This window comes from Hypanus sabinus, chromosome 8, assembly GCF_030144855.1.
Source record: "Hypanus sabinus isolate sHypSab1 chromosome 8, sHypSab1.hap1, whole genome shotgun sequence".
Lineage (NCBI taxonomy): Eukaryota > Metazoa > Chordata > Chondrichthyes > Myliobatiformes > Dasyatidae > Hypanus > Hypanus sabinus.
The window spans coordinates 31,487,086-31,499,415 of NC_082713.1; the positions used below are offsets into that span (position 1 = coordinate 31,487,086).

General features: G+C 40.8%; 1 protein-coding gene across 4 annotated transcripts in view; it reads left to right on the forward strand.

Annotated features, from left to right (window-relative positions):
* lnx2b (ligand of numb-protein X 2b) overlaps positions 1–12,330 on the forward strand; it is an 82,897-nt gene that overhangs the window by 50,499 nt on the left and 20,068 nt on the right. For all 4 annotated transcript variants that reach the window (XM_059976928.1, XM_059976931.1, XM_059976929.1 and 1 more), the window contains exon 3: positions 8,150–8,340. In XM_059976928.1, coding sequence (XP_059832911.1) covers positions 8,150–8,340 — 191 coding nt within the window. The remainder of the gene's footprint in view (positions 1–8,149; positions 8,341–12,330) is intronic.

Sequence of the window (12,330 nt, forward strand, 5' to 3'; positions counted from 1 at the left end):
GTGCGCTTTGTCACGCCTTTAAAGAATTCAATTTGTTTTGTCATTTCTTCAATCAGTCTACCGAGGCATGATCTGTCTCCCAAGTTTTGGGCCAAGGCCCTTCTTCAGGACTAGCAAGGAAGGGGGAAGAAACCAGAATAAGGAGGTGAAGGAGTATAAGCTGGAAGGTGGTAGGTGAAGCCTGGTGGTGGAACAGGGGGATGAAATGAGAAGCTGGTAGGTGGAAAAGGTAAAGGGCTGAAGAAGAAGGAATCTGATAGAAGAGAGTAGACCATGGGAGAAAGGAAAGGAGGAGGGGCATCATGGGGAAGTAATGGTTAGGTGAGGAGAAAAGGTAAGAGGGGAGTCAGAATGAGAGAAGTGGGAGGAGGGAAAACTACCAGAAGTTAGAGAAATCAATGTGTTCATGCCTTCGGGTTGGAGATTACCCTGCTGGCATATGAGGTGTAGCTTGTCCAACATGAACGTGACCTCATCAGAGCGAGTAGAGGAGATCATGAATCAACATTGCTGGAAAAGGAATGGGAATTGGGATCAAAATGATTGGTCACCAGGAAGTCTTAAACATTTGAGATTCTATAGATGCTAGAAATCCAAAGCATCTCTCACAAAATGCTGGAGGAACTCAGCGGGTTAGGCATCATCTATGGAACTGAATAACCAACTGACATTAACACGAGGAAATCTGCAGATGCTGGAAATTCAAGCAACACACACAAAATGCTGGTGGAACGCAGCAGGCCAGGCAGTATCTATAGGAAGAAGTACAGTCGACGTTTTGGGCCGAGACCCTTCGTCAGGACTAACTGAAAGAAAAGATAGTAAGAGATTTGAGAGGAGGACGGGGAAATCCAAAATGATAGGAGAAGACAGGAGGGGGAGGGATAGAGCTAAGAGCTGGAAGGGTGATTGGCAAAAGGGATACACAGCTGGAGAAGGGAAAGGATCATGGGACGGGAGGCCTAGGGGAAAGAAAGGGGGAAGGGAGCACCAGAGGGAGATGGAGAACAGGCAAGAAGTGATTGTGAGAGAAGCAGAGAGAGAAGAAAAGAGAGAAAAATGGGTGGGGTGAATAAATAAATAAATAAGGGATGGGGTGAGGAGGGGCATTAACGGAAGTTAGAGAAATCAGTGTTCATGCCATCAGGTTGGAGGCTACCCAGCCGGTATATAAGGTGTGTTCCTCCAACCTGAGTGTGGCTTCATCTTGACAGTAGAGGAGGACATGGATAGACATCTCAGAATGGGAATGGGATGTGGAATTAAAATGTGTGGCCCCTGGGAGATCCTGCTTTCTCTGATGGACAGAGCGTAGGTGTTCAGCGAAATGGTCTCCCAATCTGCGTCGGGTCTCACCAATATATAAAAGGCCACACTGGGAGCACTGGATGCAGTATACCACACCAGCCCACTCACAGGTGACAGGAGGGAGGTTTTAATATTAGAGTTGGGTTTATCACTGGCATGTGCTGTGAAATTTGTTAATTTAGCAGCAGCAGTTCAATATAATACATAATCTAGAAGAAAAACAATATCCTGAAGAGGAAAGCTTCATCGTAGGAACAGATGCAGCAGAGACAAAGAAACTGCGGGAAGGGAACACCATTTATGCAGGTGATAGGTGGGAAGAAATCAACATAGATGTGAGAGTCAGTAAGTTCATAAGAGATATCAGTAGACAATCTGTCCCCAGTAATGGAGACGGAGAGATTGAGAAAGGGTAGAGAAGTGTTAGGAATGGCATGAATGCTCGAAGTGTTGGCAGTTAAGTGTCAGGTCAGTGACCTTTCATCAAGACTAGGTTAGGAAACCATAGATAACAGGGGTGGGGGGGTAGGGTGGGAAAGAGACCAAAAGGCAATTGCAGAGCAAGACAGGATAAGGAGGTGTTACTGCTGGCTGAGAGAGAATGTTAAAGCCGGTTTGTTAATTGCAATGCATCTGCCTGAAAAGATGCAAGTAGGAGATGAATGGAAAAATTAGAGAGAAAAAAGATGAATTCATCTTCATTTCAATAGAATGCTTCCCTAACTCTAATATATCTGTTCTGATAGTGGGATTTTCTATGCTATTAGAGTAGTGTAGCAGAGGGATGGGCCATTTGGCCTGTGATGTATGTGCTGAGCCCAATAACAACTAAATTCTACCCACACAAACAAGAGAAAATCTGCAGCTGCTGGAAATCCAAACAACACACACAAAATGCTGGAGGAACTCAGCAAGCCAGCCAGCATCTATGGAAAAAAATGCAGACGACGTTTCAGGCTGAGACCCTTTGGTAGGACTCCTACATGATGTCCATATTCCTCCATTCCCTGTCTGTTTAACTGTCTCTTAAATGCCTTCTGTGTTGTTCCACACATCTTTTAAGCTTCCCGCCACTCACCTTAAATAGGGTATTTAATGTGAGTGGCAGAAAGCCACTCAAGTATTGGACATTTCTAGTCTAGAAATCAGATTCTGGCTGACTATACCTCTCCTAATTTTATAAACCTCTATCAGTCTGACACTCTCGAAAGCAATCCAGTTCTGTCCAAGCTCTCTTTATCGTTAATCCTTTAATCCAGGCAGCATGTTGATAAATCTGAGGCTTTATAAGGCATTGGTCAGACCACACTTGGAGTATTGTGAACAGTTTTGGACCCCTTAAGTGCTGTAAGGATGTGCTGGCAATGGAGAGGGTGAAGACAAGGTTCACAAGAAAGAAAGAAAAATAGACTTTTTAATATATAAATACACTGTAATTCAGTTTTTTCTTAATATTTATTTATCATGTATTTCTTTGTACTGCTGTGAAGCTAACTCATTTCATGAAATGCCGGTGATATTAAACCTGAATCGGATTCTGAAGATCCCAGGAATGGGGCCAAAAGGCCTGATTCTGCTCATATGTTTTAAGGCCTTAAACCTCTTTTAATTCTCCACCAAAGCCTCCCTATCAAAGTTTTGTAAAACTTTGGCTAGGCCACACTTGGAGTATTACAACTTTGCTTCTTCGATGACTTCCTTTTATTCCTTAAGAAGTGTTTCTCCTCCTCAGTCTCAACCGGCAGTGTTATTTTCTATACATCTGGTCTTGCTCATTTTCCCCACCTCCACATCTTCTGTAATTAACATTACCTTCAGTGAGGTGTCATAACAGACACTTTACCACTCCCTCCATAACTCTGCGGGTTCCTCTTTCATCTATTTCCAAACCTATCAAAATACCCAAGTTATTGTTAATTAAAGTACCTGGTATTTCATTTAAAAAATTACTCCCACATTGAGCTCTTTGTAATATTGGAACACTGCTGTTTTGTGGGTTTAGTTACACCCAGCATAATTGAAATGGTAATGATGGGAAATTGAATATGGAGTATTTTCCTTGTCTTGGCAAGGCAGTCACATTTTGATCTAGTCTATGAAGTGGTACGGAAACCTAGAGTGCCTTTTGTGCTGGATTCTCACCCATTGATTATGTGATCCACCAACCTCTATTTGCATTAAACACCACTTATTTTTTAAAAATCCTGTCTGATGACTTACTAACAGGTCTTTTATTTTACAACTGTGGTGTGATCTACAAACAATAACACTAACTACTGTCTCCCGGTGTGGATTGACTCTAGAGAGTTGTATTTAGCTGTACAGTATATCTGGGACTCATAAGAGAGGGGAACTGCTGCTTGGCTCATCAAGTCTGCTCTGCCATTCCATCATGGCTGATTTGTTATCCCTCTCATTCTGTTGCCTTCACCCCATAACCATTGACGTCCTTGCTAATCAAGAACCGATCAACCTCTGCTTTAAATATACTCAATGACTTGACCTCCACGGCAGTCAGTTGCATTGAATTCAACAGATTCACTGCGCTGTAGATAAGAAATTCCTCCTCTTCTCTGTTCTAAAAAAGACATCTGTCTATTCAGAGGCTGTGCCCTCTAGTTCTAGACTCCCCTACTATAGAGTACACCCTCTACAAGTCCACTCTATCGAGGCCTTTCAATATTTGATGGGTTTTGATAAGAGCCTCCCTCATTCTAACTCCAGCAAGTTGTGGTAGCAGGTCAGGCCATTTACTTAGTCACCTGTGCAGTCGTGATGAGGCCGCACTCAGTTTGGAGGAACAACATTTTGTATTCCGGTCTGGGTAGCCTCCAACCTGCTGGCATGAACATTGATTTCTCAAACTTCCGGTAATGCCCCCCACTTCCCCCTTCACCATTCCTCATCCCTTCCCCCCCCCCCACCTTATTTCCTTGCCTGCCCATCGCCTCCCTCTGGAGGTCCTCCCCCTCTTTTTATTTCTTCCATGATCTTTTATTCTCTCCTATCAGACTCCCCCTTCTCCAGTCCTGTATCTCTTTCATCAATCAATTTCCTAGCTCTTTACTTCATCCTCCCCATCCTGGTTTCACCTATCACCTTGTGTTTCTCTCACCCCTCCCCCACCTTTTAAACCTTCTCCTCATCTTTTTTTCTCCAGTCCTGCCGAAGGGTCTCGGTTTGAGGCGCCGGCTCTAGTTTCTTCCACAGATGCCATTGGGCCTGTTGAGTTCCTGCAGCATTTTGTGAGCGTTGCAATGATTTGCACGCCCATTTTCCTCCTCTGTCTCCCCGTCGACAAAACCTTTCAGATTTGACTCAATTGAGCCCGTTGCTGGGTTTCATTAAGCTACACAGAACCAATTACTTAGAAGTAGCAAGCACCCTCTTCCCTGTCTTTACTAAATCCAGCTCTCTTAGCATCATGACCCACTGAAGACCTTGATTTGATAGATACTTGTGAATTAATGTTATCAATCATTTGTTCTACAGATTGTGGAGTGTTGGTGGTAACATGGTGCATAAATAATAAGTTGAGAGCATGATGCTAAGCTGTGAACCAATTGGATTATGCCATCCAGTGGTGCGTTGTTAGCGTATACCCTGGACGACATTGTAAATGTAAGGTTTTGCAGTGCTTTTGTAAGAGCTTGCAGTGGAATCTGCTCCAACTGGAAAAATGGGGTGATAATAGATGGAATTAAAAGCAGACAAGTGCACTTCATAGAACATAGAATGGTACAGCACATTTCCGGCCCTTCGGCCCACAATGCTGTGCTGACCCTCAAACCCTGCCTCCCATAGAACCCCCATCCAGGGTTACCCAGTGAATGGAAGGGCACTGAGTATAAAACAGGGATCTGGAATACAGGTCCATAAATTCTTTGGAAATGGTGGCACAGGTAGATAGGGTGATAAAGAAAGCTTTTGGTACATTGGCCTTGATAAATCATTATTATTGAGTACAGGAGATGGGATGATATGTTGAAGTTGCACAAGTCACTCATGAGGCCCAATTTGGAGGATTGTGTGCAGCTTTGGTCACCTGCCTGCAGGAAAGATGAGGCGAAAATACGGCAGAGAAAATTTACAAAGATGTTGCCGGGATGGGAGGACCCGAGATATAAGGAGAGTTGAGGAGATATTTGATAGAGGTATGCAAAATAATGAGGGGTATAGATAGAGTGAATGCAAGCAGGCTTTCTCCACTGAGGTGGGTGGGGCTACAGCTGGAGATCATGGGTTAAGGGTGAAAGGTGAAAAGTTTAAGGGGAACACAAGGGGAACTTGTTCTACCAGCATCATGAGAGTGTGAAATGAGCTGCCAATGCAAGTGGTGCATGAAAGCTCAATTTCAACGTTTAAGAGAAGTTTGGATAGGGGTATGGAGGGCTATGGTCTGATTGTCAATAAATAGGAGGAGGCAGTTTAAATGGCTCAACATGGATTTGATGGGCCAAAGGGCTGTTTCTGTGCTGTATTTTGCTTTTAGACTATAGACTACATGGAGTCACGATGAAGGCTCCAAGAAACCGACTGCAGTTCAAATGAAACAGGATTTATTTTGATTGTGTTGGGGCTGAGCTGATTGTCATCTTGAATGAATGCCGCTGGCAATTTGATGTTGGTTTCTGTTCAAACCCCAGATGGAATTTGAACTGGTGATGTCAAGGTTAAAGAAAATTCCCCATGACAATCCATTTGAAAAGGAGTTCTATTGAGCTCCACCCCCATAACATAAAAGAATCCTACTTCTTAATGCATTTCAAGATGTATTTTGATGCTAATATTACGACTTGAATCCATCCTTCTCAACTGTTTGAAGAATAGGATATCATCTGTCACTGGACAACAATTCTTTTGCGATCTGACCATGAGAATGAAAAGGCAAATATGTATAGATTCTTTAGGGATTTGTGGTGGCAGTAGCTTTCTTGATTTGAATGGAGAATCACACAGGTATAATTGTGAATGGATCAACAAAGGATCTTTGGAAAAATACTATCAGAACATTAACAGAACTGACAGACATACTTACGGTCAAAGGCTGTTTATTAAAAGAACATTTCAATGCTGCAGATCTCACAAATTGATCTGCTCCCATCATACGTATCTTGGATTTTAGCTGGCATTTATTGACAACTATTTTATTTACCATATGCAATGAAGGTGTGCATTACAATATTTCTGTGTTTGAAAAATGTTGTCTTATGAAGAATCTGCAAAATCAGTTCGTCAAATTTGAGAAGAAAAGGATTTGTCATATTTGGGTTGAAATCATACCTTGGAGTCTGAAATCAACTGAAATGTTGACAATACCTGCTCCCATATAACCACATAACAATTCCAGCATGGAAACAGGCCATCTCGGCCCTTCTAGTCTGTGCCGAATGCTTACTCTCTCCTAGTCCCACCAACCTGCATTCAGCCCATAACCCTCCATTCGTTTCCTGTCCATACACCTACCCAATTTTTTTAAAATGACAATATCGAACCTGCTTCTACCACTTCTACTGGAAGCTCATTCCACACAGCTACCACTCTCTGAGTAAAGAAGTTCCCCCTTGTGTTACCCCTAACCTTTTGCCCCTTAACTCTCAACTCATGTCCTCTTGTTAAAATCTCCCCTACTCTCAATGGAAAAAGCCTATCCATGTTAACTCTATCTATCCCCCTGATAATTTTAAATACCTCTATTAAGGTTGAGGGGAGCCTCAACCTTCTACGCTCCAAAGAACAAAGACCTAACTTGTTCAACCTTTCTCTGCAACTTAGGTGCTGAAACCCAGGTAACAAACCCACCCAACAATTTCTGCTCAACCTGCTGAGTTCTTCCAGCAAATTGTTGCTCCTGATTCCAGTCTCTTGTGTCTTTGAATTTGTTTACTAGAATGACGTGTTAAATATGTTAAATGAAGATACAATTTGAGTAAAGTTGCAGACATTTGAATGACAAATAAAAATCCACCACAGTGACATCAAATGAGACGTGATGGAACAGTTCGGAGATTGTCCTCTCAGGCGGAAGTTTAATAAAGTAGAATATTCTGCATTCAGCATTTGTGTTGTCCTGCTGTCATGTCATTTAGCTGTAAAGAAGTATCAGATTAGCTCAGTGATTATTGGTTATGAGTATGGTCATGTGGGATCAGTGGGATACTGCAAGAGTGCTTCACTGCTGAAAGGTTTAGGGATGGGGTGGGGTAGATCTGAGGTTGATGCATTGCTTAGGTCTTTGCTCCCATGATGGAGCACCTTGTCGCTTGATTTTTACCTGGCATACATTATCCAAAAATAATTTTAAAAAGACAGATTTGATGTAATTACATTTTGTTTTTTCATTAGACTTTGTACAGAATTGCTGTCAATATATTTTAAATAAGCCAAGTAATTAGTTAGCCGTGAAGAATGAATAAGTGCCAAATTATTCATTTTCTGGAACATTCTTTTGAGAATGGAATGTGAGATATATTTGGCTGTGTGTTTGGTGTTGGATGTGGAATGCAAACACAGCTTGATGTCATGTAGACTATATATGTTTCTTCAAACTTAGATTTCACAATAATACATTGAAACTTGCTGCTTGTCGTAGTGTTTCTACCATGTTTTGGATACCAGGGTAGAGGGAGTCCTGGAACCACAGTGGTGTTGGTGGAGGGTTCCTGAAATGTGAGATGGGAGTCCGTGACATGATGTGGCAGTTTCAAAAGTCTCCACAGAGATCTGAAAACTATAGTCTCAGGAAAAAAAAATATTTTTTTCAAGATTCACATTTGATAATTTGATCGTGTTTCATTGTTTGTAACTTGTTAGTGCACTGATGAACTTCTGCTTCTTTTAGATGCCCTGGTCTGATGAAGTATCGAGTAAAGATTGAACACAAGCGACAGCCTAGCTTAAAGGGAAACCAACATCCTACACAGAATGACACAATTGGAGCAGCAGAAGGTTCTGCAGCTGCTGCTGGTTCACTCCAAGCCGCTGAGCCTGGACTTGTTAACCCTGCATTTGAAGAAGATCAGGAAGAAGATGGTAAGAGTTGGCTCAGGAACAAAGTAAATAGTTTGGCCTGGAGAGAGTTTTTTAAAGAAAATGCTGGGAATTCCTTGTTTTTTTCTTTCAACTTTTCTCTGGTTTTCAAAGGATCGTTAACCCCAGTTTTACTCTGGGTCGCAGGCCCCTCCTTTTGGTGTATGTCACTTGTATTTATGAGCTCTCAGATGGATTATTTAACAATCCAGTATAGGCTTCTGTGTCCAGAGTGTAAACCAAACCAGCAGCCAAAGACTTAAAAGAAAGCCACTAATCTTTAAAATCGATAATAATAGTATTCATAACACATTTCTAGAGCACTTTACATACAATGGAGTACAAACTGTGTTACAATGGGATATGATACAAACATAAAAACAAAAGACAAAATGATGTTAGTTAAAAGCAAGGCATAAGTAGGTTTTGAGCTTGTGTTTAAAAGTGTGAACTAAGTTTGTATCCTTATAGTTTTGGGTATTGAGCTCCACAGTTTAGGAGCTTTTAGATAAAATTTAATAGATATCCAAGGGCAATTTGAAAGACAAAATATTATTTTCTGCTTTCTGATTGGTTTGAAGATGCTTGAGTGCCACCTGCAATTAATGTTATAATTGGCACCCCTTCTCATTATTTTCTGTTCTTAGTGGGTCCAGACCGGTGACACCTCTATCTCTCTTCCGTCCCCCTCAAGTCTTGCATTGCTGTTTCTTGAATTAATTAAACTGCATTCACTACCAATTAGGCAAGTAAGGCACTAAGTGAATGAAATAAGTGTTTGAAAATTGGTTGATTAATTAATGGTGGCTGTGGAATCAAAATCAGAATGGGGGAAGTCACAATAATTAAACAAATGGCAGACCGTGAGGCACAGTGGACACTGAGGGAGTGAATCAGTTAACTTTCAGTGAAGCTGTGCAAAAGGAAATATTGTTAGGCTTTGGGGACACATGAACTAGTAAAGTAAATTAAGTATCCTCTGGTTGAGGAAACAAGGGTCATTTGAGGGGAACTGCAAGACAATGAAGAAATTAATGCAATGACCAGCGCCTTGAGCAATAAAGTCAAGCTCCAGGGATGTAAATTGTAGTTGCCCTGTCCTTTTGAACCCTTCCCTGTCCACTTCATTGTTATATCAATCTATCTCATGCACTTTCACATTAATCTTTTTTTTCTTCTTCCATGAATCCCAGTCTATTTGACACTCCACCTATTTCCCTACTATCTCACTATGGTCAATGACCTGGGACTAATAGCAAATAATACTGAATGCTAAGAAATCGGAAAGGTATTCTATTTTATAGCAATGATATCCCCTGGAATCAAACTAAGGATTGTCCAGAATAGGTTACTTTTGCTGCCCTGTGCTAGGATATAGTAGGGTATTGTCTGTACTTCATATAAACTATTTCAACTTCAGAAGAAAGACCAACACAGGCAGTACAGTAAGAGGTAAAATACAAAGGTATGGTACTGAAAACTCAACAAACCGGCCTGCTTCAGTGAAACCAGTTAATGTTTCAAATGACCTAAGTTACTGATCAAGCTTACATCTCAGATTAAATGCTGCCTAACCTGTTATATGCTTTGAGGAGTAACAGGTGATTTGTTTTTATTTCCATCAGCACTGCAATCTCATGAGAGCCCTCTGCTTCTCGGCTGATTGCCAATTCACATGGAATATGGAATGTGAACTGCATGTTCTGGTGATTAGAATAATCGTTGTGTCTGGAGCCACCGAAGTGAGCATGCACCATGGCTTTTGTTTAAAAATGCACAATGATGTTTTCTTTCACTTTTTTTGTGGGGATTCCAGAAAGTACAATATTGCAGAACTTCAGAAAATCTGAAAAGTGAATAAATATTGTAGGGAAAGCTTGATTGGTCAGATGTGTTTTCTTTTGGACCGACTCTGAAATGGAAACTTTTAACTGTACGCAGGAGCTGCCTGACATGACAAGTGTTCCTAATACTTTCTTTTTATAGGGACTATTTGTTGTACTAATTTATTTTTAATAGCCTCATTAATTGTCATCACAGGCTGCTGGTGTTCAATATTCTCAAGAGCAGTGCACTTCAAATTGAGAAACTTTGTCCATGTGCTATTAAAATTCCACACTTAATTCCTGAAAATGTGATGTAGCAGGATTGGCAACTTTTTTAAAAATACCTGTATTTTGGCATGTGGCTTACTTGGCTAGCAAGAGTGGTATTTATTGCCTGTTCTTAGTAATGAAAAAGGTTGGGGTGAGCCTTCTCGAGTAGTTCTTCCACAGTGCTGTGAGATTTATACCCGGTGACAAAGAAAGAAATGGGGAAATATTTTCAATTTAGTGCCTTTGCCATGAGTGAATTTGATGTCTAAATCAATGCTATATGTGTTGTGTGTTTAATATTTCAGTAATATTTGAATAATATTGTAAATATATATTGTTTAATTAAGCATTCTTTGTTTAAATCATTATGGTTTTATATATGTATGTGAGTGACATATGTCATTACGATGCCACGTCTTGCACATGCCTCACAAAGTAAAAATGAACTAAGACACACACCATTTAGGTCCATTGTTTTTCGTACAATTAGATTTTATTTTTTTATTCTTGGAATTACTAAACATGACAGTATGGCCCCTCTGTATTATTCCCTTCCAGCTGGCTTGATACGTCTGTCTCATGACCAGCTAGATTTCCCCCACGCGCTCCAGTTCCCTCCTACATTCCAAAAGATATATGGTTCGAGTTAGTAAGTTGTGGGAATGCTAAGTTGGCTCCAGAAGAATGGCATCACTTGAGGGCTGCCTGGCACAATCCGTGCTGATTTGATTTGACACGAATGATACATTTCACTGTATGTCTTGATCTACATGTGACAAGTAAAGTTTTCTGAGTGTTTGGAATTAAATATATGCCAGCTGTTTAAAGGTAGCATTATAGAATATCGTTTTTGCCACACATTAAAAGTTTTACTGGTGAGAATTGGTAAAATTAAAAATGAGCTTGAATTTAAATTGTACAACTCCCAAGTTAGTGTTTGGGCTGCCGATTGTGTTGGCTTTGGATTTGCAAGCATGCTAAGCACATAACATTCTGACTTGGAAATGCACTCAGTGACCATTTTATTAGGTATAAGAATGGAACCCATGTGGGGAAAAGCAACCACCCCAGGAGAGCAGCAGTTTCTGAGATATTCAAACCACCCTGTCTGGCACCAACAATCATTCCACAGTCAGAGTCACCTGGATCACATTTCTTCCCCATTCTGATGTTCGATTGGAACAACAACTGAACCTCTTGACCACGTCTGCATGCTTTTATACATTGTGGTGCTGCCACCTGACTGGCTGATTAGATATTTGCATTACCGAGCCGATGTACCTCATAAGTGCCCACTGACTGCATGCCTAATTTTGCAAGGGCTTGTCTCGGTGACGGAGAAAGCAAACATTCATAAGCACAGCAATATGTCTAGGGCCTTCTATTTATATACTTCAGTTTTCTGCAAGTTCCTTGTTCATGCTGCTGAAACACAGGATAAAGTTAGTGAACATTTTGTGTTAAGAAATACCTACTGTAGCTGTTCAAGCATAAAGTAGACCAGGGTCATTTAAAATTTAATGTTTTGCCATCAGCACTAGATTGAAGAGCTTCATTTCAATTTATCTGTTTACCATTACATTAAAAAACCAAACCAATAGTAAACTTATTATGCCATATAGAAACTATTTCTGATGGTTAGTTAGACATGGAATAGTCTAAATATTAGAGCAGGCAAACTTTTAATATTTGGACCCACACTCTAGAAAACACTAGTTAATTTTAGGCCCATTTGTTGATGTCAGATCAGAATGAAGTTTATTGTTTTGTGGGCAAGTATGTGTTAGCACAGGTGCAATGAAAAGCTTACTTGCAGCAGTATTACAACATCAGAGACACAACACACAGATTATTGAAGTTATAATGGAGACAGCGAAGAGGCAGGTACGTGGAGGTG